Source organism: Chaetomium fimeti, assembly GCF_033439085.1.
Source record: "Chaetomium fimeti strain CBS 168.71 chromosome Unknown B0H64scaffold_3, whole genome shotgun sequence".
Lineage (NCBI taxonomy): Eukaryota > Fungi > Ascomycota > Sordariomycetes > Sordariales > Chaetomiaceae > Chaetomium > Chaetomium fimeti.
The window spans coordinates 1466259-1491923 of NW_026944331.1; the positions used below are offsets into that span (position 1 = coordinate 1466259).

At 57.4% G+C, this 25665-nt stretch overlaps 10 protein-coding genes across 10 annotated transcripts; 4 read left to right on the plus strand and 6 right to left on the minus strand.

Annotated features, from left to right (window-relative positions):
* Positions 1-315: 315 nt before the first annotated feature.
* On the minus strand, positions 316-2189 carry B0H64DRAFT_416259 (Aspartate/glutamate/uridylate kinase; the record flags this gene model as incomplete). The annotated part of the gene is made up of 5 exons (XM_062805152.1): positions 316-413; positions 477-1401; positions 1456-1780; positions 1907-2016; positions 2052-2189. The coding sequence occupies 5 exons, from the start codon at positions 2187-2189 to the stop codon at positions 316-318; spliced, it is 1596 nt and encodes a 531-aa protein (XP_062660549.1).
* A 1961-nt stretch (positions 2190-4150) lies between these two features.
* On the minus strand, positions 4151-7106 carry B0H64DRAFT_116400 (uncharacterized protein). Its single transcript, XM_062797870.1, has one exon. It carries the CDS (start codon positions 7002-7004, stop codon positions 4518-4520), a length of 2487 nt encoding a protein of 828 aa, XP_062660550.1. The 5' UTR covers positions 7005-7106; the 3' UTR covers positions 4151-4517.
* A 405-nt stretch (positions 7107-7511) lies between these two features.
* On the minus strand, positions 7512-9684 carry B0H64DRAFT_356822 (RNA polymerase II-binding domain-containing protein). The gene is made up of 4 exons (XM_062801606.1): positions 9119-9684; positions 8972-9063; positions 8718-8918; positions 7512-8658 (listed from the first exon to the last, which is right to left on the minus strand). Exons 1-4 carry the CDS (start codon positions 9214-9216, stop codon positions 7814-7816), a joined length of 1236 nt encoding a protein of 411 aa, XP_062660551.1. The 5' UTR covers positions 9217-9684; the 3' UTR covers positions 7512-7813.
* Positions 9685-9809: 125 nt separating this feature from the next.
* B0H64DRAFT_423352 (clathrin light chain) lies at positions 9810-11010 on the plus strand. The gene is made up of 3 exons (XM_062805605.1): positions 9810-9991; positions 10047-10270; positions 10329-11010. The coding sequence occupies exons 1-3, from the start codon at positions 9949-9951 to the stop codon at positions 10779-10781; spliced, it is 720 nt and encodes a 239-aa protein (XP_062660552.1). The 5' UTR covers positions 9810-9948; the 3' UTR covers positions 10782-11010.
* B0H64DRAFT_391068 (uncharacterized protein) lies at positions 11011-11908 on the minus strand. The gene is made up of 4 exons (XM_062803453.1): positions 11771-11908; positions 11516-11600; positions 11292-11352; positions 11011-11235 (listed from the first exon to the last, which is right to left on the minus strand). Exons 1-4 carry the CDS (start codon positions 11773-11775, stop codon positions 11177-11179), a joined length of 210 nt encoding a protein of 69 aa, XP_062660553.1. The 5' UTR covers positions 11776-11908; the 3' UTR covers positions 11011-11176.
* On the minus strand, positions 11909-13809 carry B0H64DRAFT_338695 (t-SNARE). Its single transcript, XM_062801185.1, has 3 exons — positions 13473-13809; positions 12856-13415; positions 11909-12800 (listed from the first exon to the last, which is right to left on the minus strand). The coding sequence occupies exons 1-3, from the start codon at positions 13493-13495 to the stop codon at positions 12322-12324; spliced, it is 1062 nt and encodes a 353-aa protein (XP_062660554.1). The 5' UTR covers positions 13496-13809; the 3' UTR covers positions 11909-12321.
* A 51-nt stretch (positions 13810-13860) lies between these two features.
* B0H64DRAFT_116484 (calmodulin) lies at positions 13861-15078 on the plus strand. The gene is made up of 7 exons (XM_062797871.1): positions 13861-14135; positions 14242-14298; positions 14365-14380; positions 14510-14635; positions 14694-14764; positions 14818-14959; positions 15013-15078. Exons 1-7 carry the CDS (start codon positions 14133-14135, stop codon positions 15045-15047), a joined length of 450 nt encoding a protein of 149 aa, XP_062660555.1. The 5' UTR covers positions 13861-14132; the 3' UTR covers positions 15048-15078.
* Positions 15079-16153: 1075 nt separating this feature from the next.
* Positions 16154-19250, plus strand: B0H64DRAFT_391079 (adaptin N terminal region-domain-containing protein). Its single transcript, XM_062803454.1, has 5 exons — positions 16154-16308; positions 16416-16539; positions 16612-16800; positions 16864-18973; positions 19029-19250. The coding sequence occupies exons 1-5, from the start codon at positions 16299-16301 to the stop codon at positions 19113-19115; spliced, it is 2520 nt and encodes an 839-aa protein (XP_062660556.1). The 5' UTR covers positions 16154-16298; the 3' UTR covers positions 19116-19250.
* A 210-nt stretch (positions 19251-19460) lies between these two features.
* On the plus strand, positions 19461-20713 carry B0H64DRAFT_116567 (uncharacterized protein). The gene is made up of 2 exons (XM_062797872.1): positions 19461-19782; positions 19834-20713. Exons 1-2 carry the CDS (start codon positions 19570-19572, stop codon positions 20635-20637), a joined length of 1017 nt encoding a protein of 338 aa, XP_062660557.1. The 5' UTR covers positions 19461-19569; the 3' UTR covers positions 20638-20713.
* Positions 20714-20789: 76 nt separating this feature from the next.
* On the minus strand, positions 20790-25229 carry B0H64DRAFT_416266 (nuclear protein Es2-domain-containing protein; the record flags this gene model as incomplete). Its single annotated transcript, XM_062805153.1, has 3 exons — positions 20790-23282; positions 23565-23640; positions 23878-25229. 3 exons carry the CDS (start codon positions 25227-25229, stop codon positions 20790-20792), a joined length of 3921 nt encoding a protein of 1306 aa, XP_062660558.1.
* Positions 25230-25665: the final 436 nt, after the last annotated feature.

Genomic DNA, 25665 nt, shown 5'->3' on the forward strand with positions numbered 1-25665 from the left:
TCCACTCTTATATGACTCAAGTAATGCGCCGGTCTATTCATAAGTACCTAGGTACCTGGCAAAATGAGGGAATCTAACTATCTACAGTGCGAAGTATATATATAGCATGCCCCGTGGTGTGTACCCAGCTCTCCTACAATCCTCTCATCCGTCGTTATCCCCCAAACAGAAAAGAAAGTATACCTGTAATTGAAACCCATAACTACACTTCGCTGGCGATCTTTTGCGAAAATTGGCAATCCCCTCCCGGGAACAAAAATACAGTCTGTCTCATCATGATGCCGTGCTTGTTTAGCACAAAAATAAAGACCGCCCCTAATCAAGGAAGGTAAAGAGGCTCGTATGCAGGATGTTCATAGCCCTCTCCGCATCACGAGCGTCAATGACACACGATATGTTGATCTCACTCGCACCTAAAACGGCAGGTTAGCCTTTTGCAACCGAGCAGCCTCCCGTACACCACAGGTTCATCTTACCTTGAGAAATCATCTCCAAATTGACCTGGTGTTCTCCGAGGGTGGAGAACATGCGGCCAGCGATACCGACCATGTTCTTCATCTCAGCGCCCACGAGACTGAGGATGGTCATGTCGTGCAACACGCTGACCTCGCCGCACTCGGCCCGGAGTTGTGCCACGGCCTGGTCGAAGTTGCCGAACTCGGAGGTCGCCGTGTGGACCGCGATCGAGACGTGGACCTCGCTAGTGGAGATGAGATCGACTGAGATTTGCTGCTGGTTGAGGATGGAGAAGACGCGGGCCAGGAACATGTGCGCTATCGACCGCTTGTTGGAGTGGATGTTGATGATGGAGATCTTGTCCTTGACGGTGACGGCCGTCGGCCTCTTTGGCTTCTTCCGAAGTGCTGGATCGGAAAGTTGCCGCGTTCTTTGGATGCGTTGGTCAGAGGCTAGAAGGGGATCCGGCCTCACGATGGTGCCTTCTCCATGGGGGTTCTTGACGTTCTTGATGCGGATGGGGATAGGGGGTACCGCCTTGATGACCTGGTCCATGGTCAAGTGGTGAATGACTTCGGAGCCGTAGAATGTCAATTCTGACGCTTCCGAAGGTGTGATGAACGGGATGAGTCTCGCAGTTGGGACCTTTGACGGGTCGGCGGTGAAGATGCCGTCCACCTCCTTCCAGATTTGGAGCTCCTTGGCCTTCAGGCCTACCGCCACCAGAGATGCGCACAAGTCCGTGTACCCACGGCCAATGTCGCCATCGATAAGGCTACCGGGGACGTTGCCAAAGAAACCGGTCACTACGGGCACCCTGTCCTCGCAAGCCACAATCTTCTTGCAGATAGCGTCCGACGCATTCTTGTAGAAGGTAGAATCGAGCCGGCCCGGGCTCTCGTTGTGCATGATATCAGCCAAGTCGATGTACTGGGCGTCCACCCCCTTTTTACTCGCGCGTCAGTATGGAGAAGCAAGAACCGGCTAGGGGGACCTCACCCTGTCCTTAAGGAGACATGTCATGAACCGGCAGCATAGTTTCTCGCCAAAGCTAACGACCCGATCCTTAGCCCGGGCGTTGATCTCAAGATTGAAACGTCTCGCCGCTTCTAGGTAATCGACGAGAAGCTGGCACTCCACCTCGATGCCGGCCTTGAGGAAGGAGCTGAGTTCGGGGTCCCGAATAAAGTTGTCGGCGGCGGCGACATGGTCGATGCAGATCTCCTGCACGACGTGCCTAGCCTCTCCCAGCAATTCTTCCTGGGCCTCGTGATCACTCGTGGCGGCGCCAATGGCTCGCAGCTTCTTGTACACCTCCAATAACCTGCATGAGAGCGCACGTTGTCAGTCATCCCGCAGTGGTTGACTAATTAGGAGCGCCATGCCATGGCTCGGCCTCCGGGTGCGTGGGGGAAAGTAAACGAGGGGTAAGTAAGACAAGAGGACGCACCGGCTCGTGGTACCTGTCACCTTCTTGCCAGTACTCCGCGCCGAGCACACAACTACCACCCTGTTGTTTTCGACATATCTCCTGCGCCGCCGAGTCAGTCTGGCTTCGTCCTTTTTGGACCAATGGAACAGGAGTCATACTTGACAATGTCGTCTGCGATCTTGTCTGGGAACTTGCCAACGCTTGTGCCTCCAAACTTTTGCACAACCCAACCGCGGTCACCGTGGTTCTTCAACAAGGCCCGGGCCATCTCCGGGTTGTTCACCGACAACGGGGGGCTCATTGACTCAGAGTGAAGAGCGTGTGGGACGGGGTTCTGAACTGCCACGGTTGGAGCAGCAAGTGAAGGTACCGTTAAGGAAGAGGTAGGGCAGAGAGGGTAGAGATTCCAATGGTTTGGCTCTCGGTAGAGACGGCCGTTGTAGTTGTGGTTGTAGTTGTTGTGTGACAAGTCAAGATAGAGGGGTGGGTGAGTTGAACGATGAGTCGCGGGGGGTGGGCACCTTCTTAAAGACTGCGGCAACTCGAAATCTGGGGAATTAAACGTGGACAAAAAGCCACGGACCCAGGAAAGCTGGAAATCACTCAAACAAGGCTCGGTCTGGAACGATGGAATAGACCCTTTTAGGAAAAGGCCCAAGTGGTGCCTGCGGGATATGCTGGGAAAAGAGTGAATTTCGCAAGAGAGAGAGAGCGGGCGGCGGCTCAAGCCACTTGAGTCCCAGGATGGGGGTCTTTTTGCGTGGGGAGGAAAAGGTTAGGTACAGAGTTGGTACCGGAATGCGATGACAAAATGGATGGTATTGCATTGGAGCCGTGAAAGGCACAAAGGCCCCAATATAACCCACCCGAACTCGCCCGCTTGTGTCGAGTCACCAATGCCCAAACGCCTAATTCGGCGGCAAGGTTTTCAAGACTTCGCTCATCGACTGCCCCCCTGCTGGGGTTACAGTGGTGGGTCTTCCCTGGCGAGGTGGGCTCGGGTGGGGTTGATGCATCTTTGACGGCAGCTTGGGGGACGCCACGGTGGAGTGCATGTGAGATGGATGCTGCATTGAAACATGGCGACAGCGGACCGGGTAACTCGAAGCTCGGCGCAGTACTTCGTAACTTCCATATGGAAGAGCGAATGGTGTTCTGGTAGGAACCGAAAAGTTCGAGGAATTCCATGTGGACTTCTGAGAGGAAGGTGCCAATTTTTCCTGTATAGGAGGCAAGTGCTTCCCTCTTTCCTCTCGCCCGGAACAGTTTTCTCTCTCAACTTTGGCCGCGGCGCAAATCATCTTCCAGCCGGGTAACGACCGGGAATCTGTACATGTAAGAATACGTCGACATTTCCATCCCCGACCCTGGCCTGTGCAACCCCGGCAAATCTCAAAGTTGATCCAGATGGCGCAGGCAGCGGGGGTCGGGTAGCATCAACCCGCACATCCGACAATCGCTTTTCCGGAAGTGTGAAGACTATCGCTCACTGTCAGCTCGTTACATGATTCAATCGCGCTTAGCTCGGATCTGGTCATCGGGTATAAACCACACTGGCATGATAGATCGGGCTTCCTCGATTTTCTACGAATACCTCGAAATGGGAGATTGACGGAAATATGGAAATGTCTGATTTGCCACGATGCCAAGCATATTCCCAGCCCAGCAGTGCTGCTCACCGAACGCCTCTTTCACCCCCCCGGGACTGAACCCCAGAAGCCCTCCCACGCCTCAGAGACGAATGCGGGATGACCTCGCGTGCCCCATGTCCTGCGCGAGAGACAAGCCGCCAAGCCACCCGTTCCAGCGCGGCCCGAGTGGGTTGGGTGGCCGTCCTCACACGGAGAGTGGAGGGGGACCGGCCCGGCTATTCCAAACAAGACACCGAGGTCGCGTGAGCATTCCCGACTTCGTGGCCGGACCCCCGCGCGACCCCAGCCCGGCCCGGACATTAGCCCATTAGGTAACCTTCGACGTGGGTTCGAGAATTTCACATGGAACCTTGCGGGTTGCCTTCGATGGGGGTACAGAAGTTGGGACCAATGGGTTCGAGGCAAACATGTCAGGCAGCTCATTGCCTTGGTGGTAATCTCGTCACAAGTGATTTCGAGAGCCTTGCTTTGCTGTCCCATCTAGTTATCCAGTGAAGGTTTCGGATGATCTTTGGTTTGAGTCATCTGCCTAACCCGGGGGGTCAGCAACGAACACGAATACGGCCACGAGATCAACCTTTCGTTTACATATCGACTCTCGACTCGAGAGTGACTCAGAGCGGGAACTTCAAAATACCATTGTATGAAAGCTATGTATGCAACTCGGCCGCTCCGCAAGACATATGTGCCTTGTAAAAATACAACCCAGAGCCCTTTGGTTGCCAACTCTCTTCTCCTTTCCTGTCCGAGTGGAGATTCCTAATCATCGAATAAATGGAACGCATGTGCATAGGTAGTTACAGCACACCCAACAAAGCAAAGCAAATCCCCTCCCGCCAGACGCCCATGATGCAGGTCTAACCGATTAGGGAGCCCACCAAACGCAACCCGACGTAACCCGTTGGAAAATGCCGGGCATCCCACCATCCATCCCGGCTGCCGAAACCCCCAAGTCGGGAGGCGGCCGCGCGTCCCGTTTAGCGCTTCTTCTCATCCTCTTCCTCCTTCTTCTTTTCCTCTTCCTCCTCCAAGTAGTCATCCTCCTCGTTCTCCCCATCCTGCTCCAACCCCTCCTCAATCTCCTCCACCTCCATAATCACCCCCCCGGCACTCGGCGGGCGCTGGTCGGCGGGCACCTCGCCGCCGCTCATCTGCCACTCCATGAGCTTGCTGAAGGCGCTATTCTTGTCAGCACTCAACGTCGCGTAACTCCCGACCTCGGCGACGGTGCCCTCGCTGGAGAGGACGATGATCTGGTCGGAGCGCTTGATGGTGGAGAGGCGGTGGGCGATGGAGATGGTGGTGCTGCGGCCCTGGAGCAGGGCGGCGAGGGCCGAGTTGACGAGCGTCTCCGACTCGGCGTCGAGCGCCGACGTCGCCTCGTCCAGCAGCAGGATGTCCGGGTCCTTGAGCAGCGCCCGCGCGATCGCGATCCGCTGCTTCTGCCCGCCCGACAGCTGCGCCCCGCGCGCGCCGACTTGGGTTTCCAGTCCCTCCGGGAAGTCGCTGATGAAGCCGCAGTTGGCCTTTTTCGCTGCCGCGATGATCTCCGCTCGTGTGGCGCTCGGCTTGCCGTAGGAGATGTTCTCCGCGATGCTGCCTGAGAACAGGACCGGCTCTTGCGCCACCATGCCGATGCGTCGCCGGAGGGACTTGACGTTCATTTTGGCGACGTCCACGCCGTTGATGGTGATGGATCCGCTGGTCGGGTTGTAGAAGCGGAGTAATAGGGAGGCCACGGTGGACTTGCCGCCGCCCGAGGGGCCGACGATGCAGACGTTGGCGCCGGAGGCGATCTCGAAGTCGAGGCCGTTGAAGATGTTGACGGCCGGTCTAGTGGGGTAAGCAAAACTGACCTGGGAGAATTTGATGGGGCCCTGCGCCGACGTGACTTTGGTGCCCGCGGTTTGGTGGATCGTTGGTTTGCGGTCCTGGAGCTCGAACAGACGGCTGGCGGCGCCCACCCCCTTCATCAGCTCCGAGTAGAAACCACTTAGTCCGAAGAGACTAGACCCTGCAAATGCCGTGTACATCATGAATGAGGTGAGGTCACCGAGAGATAGCGTTCCCGAGCGGACGAGGTTTCCTCCCACGATAAGCATCGCTAGGATGGTCATGTTGCCGCCCCAGCTGGTCGTAGCGAAGAACGTTCCTGAGATGAATGACTCCTTCTTGCCGAGCGCAAAGACCTTTCTCACTTGCTTGTTGTACCGGTGGATCTCCTGAACCTCGCCAGCGAAAGCTTGGCTCGTCTTGACGTTGCCCAGGCGCTCCTCGGCGATCTTGGACATGGAACCCAGGTTCTTCTGGATCTGCCTGCTAAGCTGCCGGATGCTGCGTCCATATAGAACGGCACCGATGGCCATCGGCGGGACCATGACGAAAATGAGCGACGTCAACTTAGGACTCATCCAGGCCATCATGACGAAACCAGCGGCACCGCTGACCAGGGCTCGCAGGCCGTCCGACATGTTCTGCGTGATGCTCTTGCCGACAACGACCGTGTCGGAGCTCAGCCGCGAGATCAGGTCACCGACCCTGTTGGCGTCGAAGAATTCGGCATCTTGCACGTACGTCCGGCGGTAGAGCTGGGTGCGCAGCCGCGCCACCACACGCTCGCCCACGATCCGCAGCAGGATGATGCGCCCAAAGTTGGCCGTCGCGCCGATGGTCAGGACCGCGGCGAGACCGTAGAAGAACTGCCGCAGGGTGAGGCCGAAGATCTGAGCCTCGTCGATAGAGCCCTTGGTGGAGAGGTCCATGATCCGACCGACAGAGAACGGGATCGACATGGTGACGGCCGAAGAGATGAGCAGCAGGAAGAAGGCGGCACTGAGCCACTTGATCTCGGGCCGCGCGATCCTCACAAGCCGCCACACTTCGGACACGCCGGGCTTGCCGCGCGCGCCGACGCCTTCCTTAGAGAGACGCGCGCTCATGTTGATTTGGGCAGCCTTGGCCGCCTTCTCGCTCCTTTGGAAGCCGTGGGTCTCCAGATGCTCGTCCACATCCTCCTCCTTCGACTCCAGCGTGGCCGGCTCTTTATTGCCGACGGTCACCTCCTTCGGCTCGCCCTTCTGCTGGAGGGTGGGGCGCGTCGTCGAGAGGCGGCGGAGTGCGTTGATCGGGGACGCCCACCGGGGCTGTCCCAGACACTGCCGGGCTCCGAGGGGGAGGCGGGGTGTGGCAGCGGTGGGGGCGGGGGTGGGGGCGGGGGACGGGGACGTCCGGGGTATCGTAGGGGTCTTCCGGCCCCCGAAGCCGGAAGAGAAAGGGCGGGTGGTCTGTCGGCTGGCGGGGAAGAAGGCCGACGAGGGGAGGGACGAGGGGAGGGGAGACACAGCCATCGCTGCTGCCGCTGGCGCAGCCGCGTGGCCGAAGCCGGAGGTTGCACCCACGCCGATGGCGCGTTGCGGGAGCAGCACGGCGCGGCGCATCGCCGTGGTGGCCGCTCCCGAAGCCATGGCGGTTTGAATCGCTTCTTGTCGCGCTATCGCAAACCCGTATGATTTTTTGCGTGTTATTTCGGGATGCGGAATGGTCGGAGGGTTGTCATGTTGCGCTTGCGGAGGTCAATGGCTGTTGTTCGGGGACCCATTCCCACGCAGTGTTTGTGTGCGTCGCTGGAAAAGCAAAGGAAGGAAACGAAACAAGCGCAAGAGAGAAAAATCACCGGGCCGATCCATGGAGGTTGACCGGAGCTTCGGCCAATGCGGAGCCCTTGGTCCATCGTTTTTCTAGGCGAATCGGGATTCCGTCATGCGCAATCGCCGAGCCTCCAGCACCACCCCTCCGATTCAGCCGCTTGGGGCTTGGGGTGCGGGTTTCTGAAGCGGGTTTTCTTCGTGTGTCCACAGCGTGCATCAAGGCCCCGGCTTGGCGGCTAGGGGAGCCGCAACCCCTGCATATCAGCACTCCGAGTATGGAAGGCCACCAACAAACAACGTATGAACATCAACAGTTCTTCAACTGGACAGTACAATGCAATGCATAGTCCTCAAAAGGTTGCGCTGAATAGAGCTCGTTCGTAACATAAACTTCACAACCTCCACCCCCCTCTCCCTTGAACCCCCTGAACAAGGCCAAGGTAGGATGTACAGATCTGTACACTGCGATTACAATGCCCACCCAACACGCAACCTGAAAAAAGAAATGTGAATTGCACACAAAAGGCACAAAGCCAAACAACAATAGCAGCTTCCCAACCCAAACTCCAGAATGTCGCCGATGAAACGGACTGATGCAGGAAACAATGCTGGCTTCAATCAAAGTCCTACCCCTGACTATCCTTCCTCAGCATCTCCTTTACGTCCGCATCGATCCCATCATCACCGCCTAGATCGGGGAATTCGTCCGAGGTTTCGATCTTCCGCTTCTTGTTTCCGCCAAGCGGCACAGCCTGGTATTGAGACGCCAGGTTTGAGAGCATCTCGAGGTCTGGAGCTGCACTCGAGAAGCTAGGTTGGGCGTTGGCAGAGGCGGGTGGGCCGTGAAAAGGCACAGGCTGCGGATGACCGTTTTGAGCCCCGTGATCCGTAGATGATGCCCCATAAACGTCATCGAGATGGTCTTGCACGTGGGGGGGCGTGAGTGCCTCTACCTGTGGGCGGTCGGGTTCTGGGACAGGGCTCGCCGAGCCGTGGCCTTGTGGCGATTGCTCCTCCCCAGTTGAAAGGCTACCAATAATCGCCATCTCCACAGCCTGTCTCTTCTGCTCAACCTCGGTCCGGCGGCCACTCAGCTCCATCATCTGCTTTTCATCGGCATCCAGGGCTTCACGGTTGATCGCAAGAATCCCCTCTAGCTCCTTGATCAAGTCCTTTCGCGCCCGAATACACTGGGTGACTGCTCCCTCGGCATTGGCGAGGGTCTTGAGAAGTCCACTAAGCCGTGCAGCTTGGACTGGGAGGGCCGCGGTGGTGGTCGTCGCGTCGGACAGCTTTTCATAATCGGCATTGGCGGCGCTGAGCGAGTTCTTCATAGGCTGGGCGGCTTTGGCGGTAGCCTGCTGCGGCGCAACTAGTGGGATGAGCTCTGGAGGGATGGAAGGCCCAGAGGAGCTGAACGCGTTGCCTCCGAAACCGCCGGCATTAGCCGCGGGGCGTGCCTTATCGATCTCTGTCGGACCATGTTAGAATGAGAGCAGCATAAAATAGGACTCGACGTTGGGTACTCACCCGTTAATCTGTGCTCCAGGTCCTGCATGACTTCCTTGTCGAAAATACTGCGCTCCCTCCATACGTCCATGACTCTCCTCAACTTTCCCTGGACATCGACTGGAGCTCCCTTGTAAGTGACCGAGGTGGCATCGGCAATGAACGGGGAGAACGCATTGAGAAAATCCTCCTTATGGCGAGCCTTGGACTGTTGTACAACTTCTGGAAGGGGGTTCAGCGATCGGTCTAGACAATTTCACAGTCGAAGTACTGACCGTTGGCCAAATAAATCATGTTGAGCCTCTTAGAGCTCGGGAGGTCTTTCAATTTGTTGAGCCACAGGTGGACCGTTTGTGATACATGTCGCCTGGATTGGCATGGTTAGTTGCAATAAATCAGTGTCCTGCATGGCGTGTGCTTACCGATGGAACATGATCCATTGAGCTGTGGTCGCGATGCTTTCGTGGGTCTCGTTAAGGGCCGAGAGCTTCGAGAGCACGGCATCATCCGTGTAGGCCATGGCGGGCGAATAAGGCGAAATGTCAGGAACGACAATGTAATGTGGGATAGGCTCGAGACAATAGGTTTGTTATAGGTAGTGGGAGTGAGCAATTGTGAGTAGGTGGTGGTGGGTGGTTGTCGATAGTGATTCCTCCTGGGGATTTGCGAATCGTGATGGTTGTTTATGCTGCCTTCCAATCAATGGAAAGCTCACTAAATTACGATCCCAGAAATGGTTTCTGTGTTGACAAGGACGGCAGGTCACCCTGTCGGCTTCTTTTTTGCAAGCTAAGTTCGCAAACAGAATGCACCAGCTTGGGCCACGGCAATACAGGAGTATTTCAAAGGACCCTTTTGCTTCTACTTTGCCTGCCCAGTGTGAAGACCAAGCGGATGCAATGAAGCGATGTGTGGTTAAGTTTGTTTTGCGAAAGTGGGAAATGGAAAGAGGTGAGGAGCAGGAAGCTTGGGTTGGATTGGAGCTTGCTGGTTGCCGCTGGTTGCATCGCAGTGCTCAAGCACGGTTATTTAAATATGATGCCCCGATATACCGGTGGCGATATTGCGATAACACACCCCTGTCTGCGCCCTCCAGCGCCTCAGCGGCCAGGGGCCAATGCAGCCCAGCAACCTGGCGCGTTCAAAGGCACCTTCCTGATTTCTTAAATCAACACCTCAACAGCACAGCCAACCCTCGAGCCCTCATAGTCGACAATACGCTTCAAAATACAACCGGGATTCGACCGTCAATATGGCTGACCGATTTCCCTCGCTGGATGACTTCGACTCTGGTGGTAAGTTTGGCAATACCTTGCGATTTAGCGGCAGGCTCTCTAACCTTGCGCGCAGCCCAGACCGAGGTTAAGGACACCACAGATGTTCCGTCTGCGTCCAACTTTCTGGAGCGAGAGAAGGCGGTTCTAGGCGAGGATGCCACTCAGTTTGCGACAGTCGAGGACGCCGACTTCGATGAGGGTGACGACGATTTGTTAGGGGGCGGCGGCGGCGTCAGCTCCCCCGGAAACAACGCTGCGTTCGAGAGCCAGTTCCCCGACCTTAGTAGCACCAACGAGGTATGGGATAGCATCAACAGTTCGAAAGCGGCAGGATTCTAATCATAACGGACTACAGGGCGTCGCACCGGGCGGTACCATCACAGGCGGCCCCTCCGTCAGCTACAACTCGGGCTACCAGCCGTACGCAGAGGAGGAGGAAGAGCCCGAGGTCATCAAGGAGTGGCGTGAGAAGCGGGACGCGCAGATTGCAAAGCGGGCCGAGCAGTTCGCCCAGCAGCGCGAGGAGACCGTCCGAGAAGCCCAGCAGAACATCGACGACTTCTACGAGAACTACAACAACAAGAAAGAAAAGACGATTACGCAAACCCGCAAGGACGCCGAGCAATTCCTGGCCAGCCGCGAAGACACCACCTCCGGCGGCACGAGCTGGGAGCGCATCTCGAAGCTGGTTGATGTCAGCGGGAAGGGCGCAAAGGGTGGTGCCGCTGGGTCGGGCAAGGAGCGGTTCCGCGAGCTGCTTATGAGCCTCCGGAAGGACGAGAAAGCCCCGGGGGCCGGTGGATATTAAAAACGCTGGGCACAGAGTGCTGGGGACAGAAGGGTAGTGGGGGTCGGTCACAAACCGAGCTCTCGCCACCACAACCATGACAATGACAATTACCGGAAACTGCGTTTAATGTACTTCTAGACGGTAGCCTCTCGATAGGTATGAAGGCAGGGGGTGGGGTACTTGGTAGTGCAGGCGTCAGAGAGGGGCGGAAACACCATGATTTGTACGGAACATCCGGTCCCTCAGTCACTGCACATAGAAAACACGGTCGGGCGGACCTCGATTTCTTCAGGTTTGTAGTGAATGCTTCCACGCCGGCGCCGTTGCCGCTTCTATTTCCCGGCCCTTGCTCTGCATAACTATACAAGCCTGAACTCAACCCCCCCTTAACTGTCCGAACCAACGGCTCGAGCTTAGTCGCTGAACCAGGTGTTGTGGCCAAAGATCCTGCGTCCCATGGCGTACATGGTCGCTGGAAAGTATTAGCATCCCCTGGGCGGATTGGTCGGGTTGTGTAGTAAATCATACCGGCGGTGGTTCCCCACAAGACGATGGTGAAGGGAGTCAACATCATCCCGCTGCGAGGGTTCTGTGTGTCGGAAACCAATCCGTCAGCAAGGTGCTCCTATCCCTCACTATTCCCTTCCCCCGAACATCGCTGGCCCGTCCCATCCCATCATCCCATCGCATCCCATCGCATCCCGTCCTCTACCCCCCCCAACCGCGGCCCTTCGAATTGCGGGAAAACTCACGATCCTCCAGATGCGTGTGTGCGCCTTGTACGCCTTCTGGTACGCCTTCTGGTGCTCGGGCACCTTGTTCCGGTAGTCCATGGGCCTATTCGGGAGAGGAGAAACCCGTTAGCGTGTCGTCTCGAGATCGTACGATCGATGTGTGCGGCAAATGCCCCCCCCCCCCAATTGACGGACGGGCCCAATTGCGGGCTGCAATTGTCCCCCCGCTTTCCGGTGTCGCAAGGTGCTGGGGCTCGGAGGGTCGCTGCTTACGCCATTTTGAATGAGTGGGGAGTTGGAATGCGGTCGGTGCGGTTTGATGGTGTTCGCGGGAGGACCGAGGTGGTGGTGATGGAGTGTTGCTTGCGAGGCGAGCTCTGGCCCGAGCTGGGGCCGTCAGTGCATTCACAGGGTGGGCTGCTTGGCCCAAGTCGGATTGGTCAATGCTCAGGGTTGACGCAGCGAGTCTTTTGTGGTCTGATGCCAAGTCGTTTTCGAGCTTCAACCCTGGCAAGCCGGGCAATATCACATCTCCAATGTCCGTCTTTATAGGTATTTCGAGAACATTTCCAAGAAGGATAAATGCAATTTTTTCACAAGAGCATCGCGAAACTGCGGCATACTGAATACCGTTCGTCCGTCAAGAGGAAGTAGGTATCGTACATTGAGAAATTGAAACATAGCGCTCGCTGCCCGCCGCCTGCAAAGGCCCCTCTAGCCACGCCATTCCCTGTCTAAGTATTACACCATCTTTCATACATGCACCCAAATCCATCATCGCCGCCGCATGGAACAGCTATCTGATCCCTTTGTTTCCAGGTGTGTTACCTCTCGTCGTTGGCCGCACTGTGTTTCTTCGGTTTGATGACCAGCAATATTATCATGGCGGCAATGATGAGTAGCAGAAGGAAAATGATCTTCCGCTTCGTCGTCTTCTTTTGGTACCCCTCCGCTGTTTTGAGCTCCTTCGCAGCCTCTTTGACGTGGGTCGCCATAGACTCCACGTTGTAATCGATTCGGTCCAACATGGTTCCTTGGTCAATGACCATGGTCTGCATTTCGCGGAAAAGGTCGGCCAACTCGATGATTCCTTGTGCAATTTGTTCGATTTCCTTCTCGCGCTGTGATATGACGGCATCGTTGGAATGGAGGAGTTTCTGGTGGGTGGTTGTTTGGAGCATTGACTGCGAATAGTTCCTGTCCGCGTCGGATTCAAGGATTGAGGGGTCGGTGTAGTTACCCCCAGCGAGAGGAGTGGAAGAACGCTCGGTTGGACTAGCCAGTCCGGCCATATCCCTAAGTTCTGCAGAGATGTTAGCGTCTTGTCCGTGCATGGTCGTTTATACGTGCCGGCCTACTCTTGAGATACGTGCTCTGCTTCTTGCGAAACCCGGCGCTCGCCTCTTGGACCCTCGCTGCAAGGTTGACCTTGATGTTCTTCGCCATAGTCTCGTCCGCGCGACTCATCTGACCGTTCGACTTGCCCTCGCGTACCATTCGTTCAATGCGCTGTATGCATCGGCCGCACCCGTGGAACCCGCGTGTGATGTCCTGTGTCAACCGCTCAATCTCGCCCTCCTCGGCCTTCTTGGTCTCTTCGTCATTGAACCCCGGTAGGACGTGTTTTTGGTGTAGGCGCTCCAACTTCTGGCTCTTGCTCGCAATATCGGCTAGCAACTCCGTCACCTCGTCTGACACGTCGGCCCAGCGAGGGGGGAGCAGGTCCATCTCGATTACGGCATCACCATCGTCCACATCGTAGGCGTCTGAGGATAAAAGACCCCGCCGATCATCGTCCGCTGAGAACAGGACGCCAGTGCTTGCGCCGCTCGCGCCGAAGCGGTCGCCCGTGGTGGATGGTCCATACCGGTTGCGCTGGGTCGGGTGGTGGGCGTAGGACTGCCGGTACGAGATATAGCTAGGTCTCAAATCAGCTACACGACAAGGAAGAAAAGCCCGAGATAGGAGCTCATACAGGTTTGTGCGGTCTCGCCACATGGCGGACGCCGGAAGGGGTAGCGATCCCCTCAGTCAGCCTCAGGAGCTAAGGCAGGGAAGATCGAGCGCTATGTTTTTGCTGCCGAAGGCCGGGACGGGGCGGCATCACATCGTAAGTCGGTACCACAATGCGCTGGAGGTTTCGGTAGCTCCAGATGCTACGAGCGCTCAGGTTGCTTTCGGCACGGCTGGTGGTGGACAATGACGAAGCAGACAACATTGCCAATTGCAGGAGGACTTGGCCGCCGAGCTGCGAAGCGATGGACAGCTGTGGACAGCTGCAGTGCATACGCGTTTCAGATGTGGGCCCAATTGAATACCTTGGCACTTTGGCCGGGAGCCGACCTGGTAGGTTTCCAAGGGGGAGGCAGCAACGCAAGCTGAGAGCTGACAGGACCAGCTTGTGGGAGACCCTGCAAGCCGTCTCCCCCAGGGCCCTCTTTTGGGAGGAGTGTGTGCCCCGCATCTCCTTCTTGAAATCTCCAGGTTGCCCGCGTCTCGTCATTTAAACACTCCAACCCAGTTCAGCAACACCGCTGCCCAACCCATTTACATCTGCCCTTCTGCGAAGATCCGCAGCCGGACCGCGATCGACTTCTTTCGTTTACCCAAATCCGATACCCAGCATCCCATCAATATGGTCAGTCATGTCAAGCTTGCGATTCATCGGAGCCAGCCCCGCGAGCGAGGGGCAGTCGGGCTGCATCGGTCAGGACATGAGGAGCTGACCATCTCGTCGACGATAGGCGGACTCTCTTACCGAAGAGCAGGTCTCTGAGTTTAAGGAGGCTTTCTCCCTTTTTGTAAGCCCATCCTATCCTTTTTTGTTTTGTTATCCTGCCGTCATGCCTGTGCTGACCCCTCGATAGGACAAGGACGGCGATGGTTAGTGTGCCCGCCCTTTCCAAACCCGATCTCGCTCGTCGCAAGGCAAGGCTCTATCTAGAAAATAGCTATCCCTCAACGCGCGATGCACAGCAAGCCAGAGATTGGAGGGATGCTAAAGGCGTATAGGACAAATCACAACCAAGGAGCTAGGCACCGTCATGCGCTCGCTCGGCCAAAACCCTTCGGAGTCTGAGCTGCAGGATATGATCAACGAGGTGGACGCCGACAACAATGGCACCATTGACTTCCCCGGTATGGGCCATCATCTATCCTAGTACCGGAGTCACGACCAATTGCTGACAGGCACTAGAGTTCCTCACAATGATGGCGAGGAAGATGAAGGACACCGACTCGGAGGAAGAGATCCGTGAGGCGTTTAAGGTGTGTTGGTCCGGTATTCGAATCCTGGGACTTCCCTAACCACTGCGGCGCAGGTCTTCGACCGCGACAACAACGGCTTCATCTCAGCGGCCGAGCTGCGCCACGTCATGACCTCGATCGGTGAGAAGCTCACTGACGATGAGGTCGACGAAATGATCCGCGAGGCCGACCAGGACGGCGACGGGCGTATCGACTGTGGGTCCCCTTTCTGCAACCAAACCTATCCACACTTACTAACGGCATGTTAGACAACGAGTTTGTGCAGCTCATGATGCAGAAGTAACCGTTTCACCAAACCCAGCAGAACAACGCTCCATCTCCGTCAATACGGGTCTCCTTCGGGTTTAACTTTCTGCTTCGTTCTGGATTGAACCTCGGTAGCTTTTAGCATCCTTTTGCAAGCGGGTTGATATTTTCAAGATGAAGGATTTCCCGCTTGTCGTGGGCCCGACATTGGGCATATGGGTGCTTGATGAAGTAGTTGCTGCAAAGTTGTATTGCTCTCCAGCGCCTTTAGCCTGGATGATAATGAGAATCAAATTCGGAGGGAACCGGCTGGATGACCACTCATTCCATCTGACACCGGTTTTCCAATTCTCCCAACACAGCGCCGCCTCCACCATGGCCGCTGAATCACACTTTTCTATTTCATAGCGGAGTATTTTGTTGATTTGCTTCGAGCAACCCAGCTGCTAACTAGCCATTCACGTTACAGGACGTCATTTTCGACCTGATCTGCCGGCCCAACCATATGGAAGCTGGAGTGTCGACCTCTCATGCAGGTGGATCGTGGCAGTGCTCGAACTAGCGGTACCTGCACAACACAGATAACTTCCACGTTTGGTTCCCGTACTTTAACCTCCCGCTTGCGCCTCTCTCACCTTGACTCTCATGCAGCCCTACAGGGCGCTTGGCTGCAGGGTATCGATGTGTTGTAACTTGTGCAGGGCTGAGCCGTTGTAGCAGAGATGCCCGCACACTGTCACCCGTTGAACCTGAAGCGGACCACAGCGGCTTCGAAACATCAGCCCAACCAGCATATTCGTACATGCCTTGGATTGCGAGGTTTCTTTCCCTATCCCTACTCACGTTATCGCTATGGGATAGAGACACGGCAAGTAGAAATTCGGAAGTTGATATAATAATCCACGGAAAATATGAAAGGGCATGAACAAAACAATATTGCCCCAGATTCCGGAGCTTCTCTCATGGAATCGAAACTTGGTCGAGAGCTTGCTGGATTTGAAAGTGAGGGGAGTGAAGGGAGCACGGAGGCATGCTCCAGGGGTTAGGGTTGCCATGAGGTGTTGCTGCCTCAGGCCTTAGTGCTGCCGAACGCCAGGCGGTCTCAGCTGCCCGCCCAGGAGCAACGCAACCACCGTGCCACATCGTAGCGACAGATTCAGGGTCCGTGATGCGGACGGAGATCAACGGTTGATTAATTTTCCCAGCAGCTCCTCCCTCGACGCCCCCCCGCCTCGAATTTGGACATAATTCACCACTACGCCCCAGAGAGGGCCCGACGCATTTCACCATGAGCTCCCGTGAGTCTGGCCGCGCCCTGCGATAATCTGCGATTGCCTCACTTGGTGGAAATGGAAATGGTTACAGCGACTCGGCAGCTAACCTCCCCGCTACAACTACCCCACAGTCAAACAGTTCATTCGCAACGTCCGCGCAGCGAAGACCATTGCCGACGAGAGAGCCGTTATTCAGAAGGAAAGCGCAGCCATTCGAGCGAGTTTTAGGGAAGAGAGCGCAGACCACAGCGTCAGGTACTTGCAGACCAGCCCAAGGAGCCCCTGGATATATGCCCGGAGGAGGTGCTGATACAAGGCACTGCGCAGGAGAAACAATGTGGCCAAGCTACTGTACCTCTTCACTCTCGGCGAGCGGACCCATTTCGGCCAGATTGAGTGTCTGAAGCTCCTCGCCTCACCCCGCTTCGCCGACAAGCGGTTAGGACATCTCGCGACAAGCTTGCTGCTCGACGAGAACCAAGAAGTTCTTACTCTGGTCACCAATTCTCTCAAAAAGTGCGAACCGTGGAGGACACCATAACGTGGGCATGGAACAGCTTGCTAACTCGGGGCCGCTAGTGACCTGTCTCACTCGAACCAATATGTCGTCGGTCTCGCGCTCTGCACCCTAGGCAACATCGCCTCTGTTGAGATGTCGCGAGACCTGTTTTCCGAGATTGAGAACCTGGTATCCACGGCGAACCCTTATATTCGACGGAAAGCCGCTCTCTGCGCCATGCGGATATGCAAGAAAGTCCCAGACTTGCAAGAGCACTTCATCGAGAAAGCGACACAGCTATTATCAGACCGAAATCACGGCGTAATGCTATGCGGCCTCACTCTGGTCACCAGTCTCTGTGAAGCCGACGAGGACGAGGGCGGAGACGAGGGGATCATCGACAAGTTCAGGCAATTTGTACCGGTGCTCGTTAGAACGCTGAAGGGGCTGGCGTCTTCGGGCTACGCGCCGGAACACGACGTCACCGGCATCACAGACCCCTTCCTGCAGGTCAAGCTGCTGCGCCTACTTCGAGTCCTCGCCCTCGGCGATGCCCAGGTTACGGAACAGATCAATGATATCTTGGCGCAGGTCGCGACCAACACGGATTCCTCCAAGAATGTTGGCAACTCAATTCTCTACGAAGCAGTGCGGACCATTCTGGATATCGAGGCGGACTCGGGCCTACGCGTTCTGGGTGTCAACATCCTGGGCAAGTTCCTCACCAACAAAGACAACAACATTCGCTATGTTGCCCTGAACACGCTCGTCAAGGTGGTGGCGATTGACACGAACGCGGTGCAAAGGCACCGAAATACGATTTTGGAGTGTCTGAGGGACCCGGATATCAGCATCAGAAGGAGGGCTTTGGACCTCAGCTTCACGCTAATCAACGAGGGCAACGTTCGTGTGTTGATCCGCGAGCTGCTAGCATTCTTGGAGGTGGCCGATAACGAATTCAAGCCGACCATGACCAGCCAGATCGGCATTGCCGCTGACCGGTATGCCCCGAACAAGCGGTGGCACTTTGATACCATGCTACGCGTCGTGACGCTGGCAGGTAACTATGTCAAGGAGCCCATCATGTCGTCCTTTGTTCGGCTCATTGCTACAACCCCCGAACTACAAACATACGCGGTGCAGAAGTTGTATGCAAATCTCAAGAAAGACATCACGCAGGAAAGTTTGACACAGTCTGGCGCGTGGTGCATCGGCGAGTACGGCGAGGCCCTGCTCAGGGGCGGTCAGTATGAGGAAGAGGAGCTAGTGCAGGAAGTAAAGGAGCACGAGGTCGTCGATTTGTTCTCGACCATTCTCAACAGCAACTATGCCACCCAGGTCACCACCGAGTACCTCAGCACAGCGCTCGTCAAGCTGACAACAAGGTTGTCGGATGCAGCGCAGATCGAGAGGGTGCGCCGCATTCTCCAGAACCAACAAACGAGTTTGGACGTCGAGGTCCAGCAACGCGCTGTCGAATTCGGCAACCTCTTCTCCCACGACCAAATCCGCAGAGGCGTCTTGGAGAAGATGCCACCCCCCCAGATCAAGGAGGAATCGCGGGTGTTGGGGGAGGCAGCCAAAAAGACGACCAAGGCGGCGAACCGGAAGTCCAAGGCCATCAAGCCAAAGGAGGAAGACCTTCTTTTCGACCTCATGGGCGACAGCAGCGGCCCCGTACCCGCCCCGGCCAACGGCAGCGGGAATGCGGACTTGCTCGCAGACATCCTCGGCGGAAGCACGTCACCTCCACCCGCCACCGCCTCCCCTCCCCCTGGCCAGTCCAACGTCGCCTCCATCATGGACCTCTTCTCCCAAGGGCCCGTCTCTACACCATCCCCTGCCCAGAGCGCGGCCGCCAATCCCCCTCCCAGCGCCGATCTCTTTTCCACAACAGCCTCGCCACCTCACCAAGCCGCTCCCGCCGCCGCCCCCGCTGCCGCAGTCAGCCACCCCTGTTACGATAACAACGGTCTTAACGTGACAATACAGACACAAAGAAACGCCGAGGGCACCATCCAGGCCTCCGCCCGATTCCGCAACTCGTCGCCTGCCGGAGCGTTGTCGAACGTGGGGCTCCAGGCGGCCGTGCCAAAGTCGCAGAAACTGCAGCTTCTGAGCATCTCGTCGACCGATATTGGAACCGGGGCGGAGGCAACGCAGATGATGAGGGTCGCCGGATGCAAGGGGGTAAGTTTGATATCTGGTGTCATGTGGATTTATATGCTAACATTGTGTGTTGCAGCCTCTGCGGTTGCGTCTGAGGATAGGGTATTCGCATCCCACGGCGGGACAGGTGATGGATGTAGTCAACTGGGCGGAACCATCTTGATAGTAGGGAGGGTACGGATTTGTAACGAAGGGGGTTATAGGGGCGTCGTGGTCAAAAGCCAATCTACGTACCGTTAAGAGTGTTGCGTGATGATACCGCTCCCGCCTCAATGAATGAAGCAAGTTATGAGTTGAACATGTGTTTCGCTCCTCTGATCTACAAGCACAATGTACGAATGGCATAAACTTTGACTGTATAACCGTCACAGGAAAATGAAGTTTGAGAATCTGCTGCTATTCAGCGTCTTGGTGAGTGGTTTAGAAGTGGGGCAGCAGGACACTAACACTTGACAGCTGCATGTAGGCAGTGTCTCTGTTAATGCAAAACCTGCTACCAGGATTTTTCAGAATCAACGTTGCAAGTGAAATCCAGTGGTTTGCCATCACCACAAAACAATCGCCGACGTTGAAAACATCATCGCCAATTTCGTAACACATAATCTCCATCTTTAACGATGTCGTCAGTTAAGCGCAAAATGCCACCCAGCGGTCTACTCCAGAGGAGAGTCAGGCCCAGATATGAGCCAGAGCCGGAATCAGACATGGAGGAGGATGTGAGCGAGGGACCGAGTGAAGAAGATGCCGGGTCATTTGGTTCGGGCGATGAGGATGAGGACGAGGAGGGGGGGGAGGGAAGTGAGGATGGGTTGGAGGGCGGCAGCAATGAGGTGAGTTTGACGAACCTAGTGCAAAAATCAACATTTCTAACAGCAGCTTAGGACAACTCAGATGCGGCATCTGGCTCCGAAGAGGAGGATGAGGAAGACGATGATGAGGGCCCGCAAATAGACGCCTCACAGCTCTCCTTCGGTGCCCTGGCCAAAGCGCAAGCTGCCATGCGGTCTTCCTCCAAATCTAAACAAGCCAACGACGAAGTGAAGGATAAGGAAGACGAGGGCTACGGCCACCCGACCAAACTAAGCTCTACGAAAAAGCTAGATAAGCGCTCCAGCAAACACGCCCCCGTCGAACTGACCAGCAAGAAGCCCGTCTCGCGCAAGCGGGACTTCCTCGCGGGCGCCGCCGAAACCAAGAAGCTACAGGCACGCGACCCGCGCTTCACGCCGCTCGGCCCGGGGGCATCGACCGCGGCAGCGGCAGGCAGCGGCAGCACGATCGACGAGATCAAGGCGCGCAAGGCGTACGCCTTCCTGGACGACTACCGCGAGTCGGAGATGCAGGAGCTGCGGGCGACCATCAAGAAGACCAAGGACGCGGCGCAGAAGGAGCGGCTGCAGAAGGCGCTGCTGTCGATGGAGAGCCGCAAGAAGACGCAGGACCGCAAGGATAGGGAGAGGACCGTCATCGAGGAGCACAGGAAGAAGGAGAAGGAGCTGGTCAAGCAGGGCAAGACGCCCTTCTACCTGAAGAAGTCGGAGCAGAAGAAGCGGGTGCTGGTCGATCAGTTCCAGGGCATGAAGAAGAAGCAGGTGGATAAGGCGATTGAGCGGCGGAGGAAGAAGGTTGCGGGTAAGGAGAAGAAGCTGTTGCCCATGACGAGGAGGGGCGCGGAGGACCGGTAGTTGAAAAGAGGCTGTCTTGGTATTTTTGTTACAACCCCAGCGTCTTTGCCTGGCGTTCTAAGCGGTTTGATCTAGTGTACAACAAAGTCTACAGGAGGTTAGGTACAATATCATACATCCAACCCCTCCAATAAGCAGCAACCTTTATATAATTACTCCCTCGTGAACCCCGACTTCGCCAGCGCCTCCTCAAATAACTCCCTACACCTCACCCTGCTCCCCAACCTCGCACACAACAAAAACGCACCACTAAGCTTCCGATGCAGACTATACGTCTCCTCGGGCGGGGGCGCCAGGCGCTCGTGGACCATGACGGGGATCTGGGCCTTGACGCGCTCCGTAATAGTCTGGTCGCGGAAGTCGTACAGCTCCGGGGCGGAGCGCAGGAAGGGCTCGGCGAGGGTGACGACGCTGGTGACATGAGCATCCAGCATCGCCTTGCTCTCGTGGCCCGTCAGGTACCCCAGACGCTCGCTCAGCTCGCGCACGCCGTCGCGGTCCGCGCGCGACGCCGCCTCCAGCAGCGCCACGTACTGGGCGATGAAGCGCGCCGGGAACTCGCGCGACGCGCCAAAGTCGAGCAGCTCCAGGCGGTCGGTCGCGGCGTTGTACAGGAAGTTGGTCCAGTTGGGGTCCGTCTGCATGAAGCGGAACTCGGTGATCTCGCGCAGGCAGAGGCGGAGCAGCTGCGTGCCGATGCGGTCGCGCTGCGCCTGCGTGAAGGACCCGATCCGCGTCACCGCCGTGCCGTCCATGAACTCCATCGTGAGCACCTGCTTGCCGCTGGCCTCGCGGTAGACGCGCGGCACCGAGAAGACGGCTTCCTCCGAGGCCGAGGTTGCCGTGGCTGTCGTGAGGAGCTCCCGGTAGCGCTCTGCGCACTCGGCTTCGCGCGTGTAGTCGCATTCCCATCCGAGCTCGGTGCGGGCGTTGTCGATGGTCTTGTTGAGGTAGAGGCCTTTGGGGAGGAGCTTGGTGGCGGCGAGGAGGACGGCGAGGTTGTCGAGGTCTGAGTTGATGGAGTCGGCGACGCCGGGGAACTGGATCTTGACGGCGACGCGGGTGCCGTTGGATTTGAGGGTGGCGCGGTGGACTTGGCCGATGGAGGCGGCGGCGATGGGCTTGTCCTCGAACTCGTCGAAGAGGTCGCGCCAGTTCTCGCCGAGGTTGGCCGTCAGGACGCGGTCTCGCTGCCAGCCCGGCATGTAGTCGGCGCGGTCCTGGACGCGCTGCAGGACCTCCTGGAGAGGGGCCGGGAGCATCTTGGCGTCCTGGAAGCTCATCATCTGGCCGAGCTTGAGAGCAGCGCCGCGCATCCGCGAGAGCTTGGCCACGAGCCGCTCCATGTTGGCCGCGCTGAGCATCATCGAGCCTGAACCGCCGCCGCCTACCGCCCGGCTGAGGCCTTCCCCGATCGCGCCCGCGAACATGCCGGCTGCGAGGCCGCCGTAATTCCAGAGCCGGCCGATTCGCGAGGATGGGACGGCGGACTCTCGAAGTTGGTAGCTGGGGGTTGCGGATGCGATGGGTGTTGGATTTGTCAACTCGGCCACTATGCTCGCATCTTCTTGTGACAATGGCTTTCCTTCAATAGCCTCCGGGCTGGGAACGGCGGATTCCTCGCGTTTGGTCTGCTGTATAGGGGTTTCGGTACCCTCCGCTTCTGTCACCTCTCTTCCACTCTTTAAAGGGGCCTGGGTTTCGGGCTCGGGTTGTGCCGCAGGGGTCTTTCCACTCTCCTCCTCCAAGACCTCTTCGATTGTCGGAACTTTCTCTCCACCTTCCTCGGGCACTAACGAGGCCGGATGCAACTTCGGGGTTTCAGGCATAACTGCTGTCTCCGCCTCCCTTTCGTTAGCTTTTAATACCTCGGCATCCCTAGTTGAGTCCTCCCTGGCTGGTTCCCTCCGTTCGCCTTCCGAGGTAGCTAACCGCTCGTTTCCTCCCTCTTTCTCCTCCATCTCTTTCAACGCATCCAAAACATGTGACCCTCCTTTCGTCCGGAAAAGACTCAAGTCCACCCCGGGGATGCCCATAACCGGCTTCCTCAATGATTGGGGAGACCGCCTCGGAGGGACAAACCCTTGCTTCAGCGCCGCGATCCCGCCATCGGCCCACGGAGCGGGCTTGAACTCGGATCCCGCCGCGCCCGCCGGCTGTGCTGGCTCTGTTCCTCTCGCTCCCGCTCCCGGCCCCTCGACCGGCGTCGCAATAGGCGTCTCATCGACCGTCAACCCGGGTTTCCCCTCCTGGCCCCTCGCCCCTTGAGCACCCCCTACTCCCTCCTCGGCTCCCCTCTGTGGCCGCGCTTCGTGCTCCTCCGGCTGTGCATTTCGTGTTCGTGTCTGTTGCCGTGTCTCCTGCGCTGGCTGTCCCTGCCCCTGATCCTGCGGTTGCTCCTGTGGTTGCTGCTCCCGCGGTTGCTCCCGCTCCTCCGGCTGCTGCTGCTGTTGCTGCTGCTGCTTCTGCCCCCTCAGCACACTCCCAACCACACTGGACTCCCGACTGTACCGCTCGACCTGCCTCGCCCGCAGCGCGACATGCTTGCTGGCTACAGCGCGCGACGCGCTCGCGACGGCGGCGAGGTCGACGAGCAGGTCGGCGAGGCGCATGCTGAACCTTCCTTTCCTCACTCTTTTGCCTTGCTCTTTTTTCTTTTTGTTGTGCAGATGAAAAGAAAAATGAAAAAGGGGATTAGTATGTATACAATTGAGCAGGCGTGCTAGCTCGGTTGTTGTGGCTCCATCTCGTGGTGAATGTGATATGAGTTTTGATATTTCGTGGAAAGTGAAGATCCGGGTTGGCCCGGCGTTGCCCGGATGCATGCGCTGTTCGGTGCTGACCGGAGCGGAGGAGCCGCAAATTTTTGGGGGCAGGTGCCCCTGTGAAAGACGGTGGCAGGGGCCCCTGCTAGCGCTGAGAGTGACCCGAACTGACGGGACGCGATAGGGCTGACAGTGGTGGGGGTTCAGAGTGAGGTTGAGCGGATCCTTCACCCGCTTTCTGGCACACGTACCCGGTGAGAGAAGATGGAATCATGGTAAGGGTCGATAAAGGGTGTTAGAACTCATCCATGCATGTTATTCAAAGTGCTATCTATCAACTCCGGGTATCAATAACCAACGCTCTCTTTCTTTCTTCGCCCTTGTGGGCCTCGTCTTCTACTTCGTCAAGTTCCTCAACCCAGACATCTTCCCCACCGGTGTTGCCTTGGGCGTGGACTTGATGGAATCGCTAAACGGTGACTCGGCGCCCCTTCTCTCGGACCCGCCAATCCTCCCCCATAACCTCTGCGCCGCCGGCGTGAGATCCCCGGCCGACACCCTCGGGCTGCTCGGAAATTTCGGCACCGGCGTGCGCTGCACGTTCCCCGTAAACCCCAGCCTCGCCGACGTCCGCTTCGACTGTGAGATCTTGTCCACCATCCGGTGATGCAGCGCCTCCCGCTTCCTCTGCTCCTGAAACTGGAACGGATTCGGCGTGGCGTCCCCCGGACCAAGATCGATTACCGGCGCCTTCTCCCTCCCGCGCCGCGCCGGCTCCGGCTCCGGCTCCTCGTCATCCACGAACGCATACCCATTCACCCGCGGCGTCTCCCCGGCGCCACCCGTAACGCTCGTCTCGGCATCGCACGCCCTCCTGTTGCCCGCGATCGCGTTGCGAATCTCCGACAGCGAAGGCGAGCCGGCCCTCGACGAACGCTCGCCCTCCCCGGACGCCTCCCTCGCCGCCGCGGGCTGCGGCACCCGCGTGTTCTCGTACACGATGCGCTTCGGTGCCGCCCTGCTCTCGGCCTGCGCCCGCTCCGCCACGGTCTGCAGCCGGCCGTCGTCCACGCCGTCCGGTATAAACATCAGCTCGTTGTCCGGCCTCGCTTTGTTCCAATGATCCGGCGCGGCCGGCCGGTCCGCGGCGTCTTTGTCGAGGATGGCCAGTCTGTCGCGGGCGAAGCCGTCGTCTCGGAGGGCGCCGCCGCCGCGTTCGGCGAGGAGTTTGGCTTCGACTTCTTTTTGCTTGAGCTGTTGTTTGGATGGGAGTTTGTTCCCCGTCCAAAGCCAGGCGTATTTCTCGACGCGTTTTTGGTTCTGCCTGTCGAGGAGTTTGTAGAAGGATTCGTTGTCTTCGGAGGTGTATTTCGATTGGAACATGGCGAGAGAGACGCTGGTGTCTATCGCGGGTTGCTTCTGGGCTGACGTGGCGGTGGTAGTTGTGGAAACCACCGACGCGGGTGTGTCGCCGACGAAGTTGAGCGGGGTGTGGCCTCCTGCTGCCGTTGCCTGGCGGAGTGGCGTGGCAAGCCTTCGTCGTCGACCGGGAGTCATGACTTGTCGGAGCCGGCGGCTGGCGCTGTTAATCCAATCTTCATCTCTAGACTCTAACGCGTCGAGATACTCTTGTTGTGTTTCGCTTTCGAGGAGACCGGGAAAGAAGTCGCGGGCGATGATGTGCGAGAGGGCGTCGGTGTAGGTGTCTTCGTCGAGCACGCGTTTCGGTCGCTTGATGCGTTTCGCCGGCGGGGGTGGTGGCATCAACTCAGTGTCTACCCGTTTGCGAATAAGAGCCGTAGACCGGCTTTCGGTAGAGGAGTCCATGGCGTCGTTTGGGGATTCAATGGTGTTGGGGAGCGTTGAGCTGGTTTGGAAGTTTGCTCGCTTGGCCGGGAAGTTTGGGGCAATGCGACCCATGGCTGACAGTGGGGGTCGGCTCACGCCCGTTGTTGTAATGGATGGATATTGTTACAGTGTATTACACGGTACACCCCTGGAGATTTCCCATGTCGGCACGCACCCTCCTTCAACCTATGGAAATAACTAACACCATTATCCCGGGTCGCTTTTCTATGACTCAGGTAGGTTACTTATTTCTTTCCGCCGCCAACATATTGTTTGAAGACTTAGGAGTACGCACCGTGTTCATTGTTGAACCTTCACCTGTGGGGGGTCATGGGATCATGTGAATGTCCCACCTAAGGTAACTCCTGTGTATTCGTACAGAGCCCGTATTCGATGACAACATCCATGGGGGACT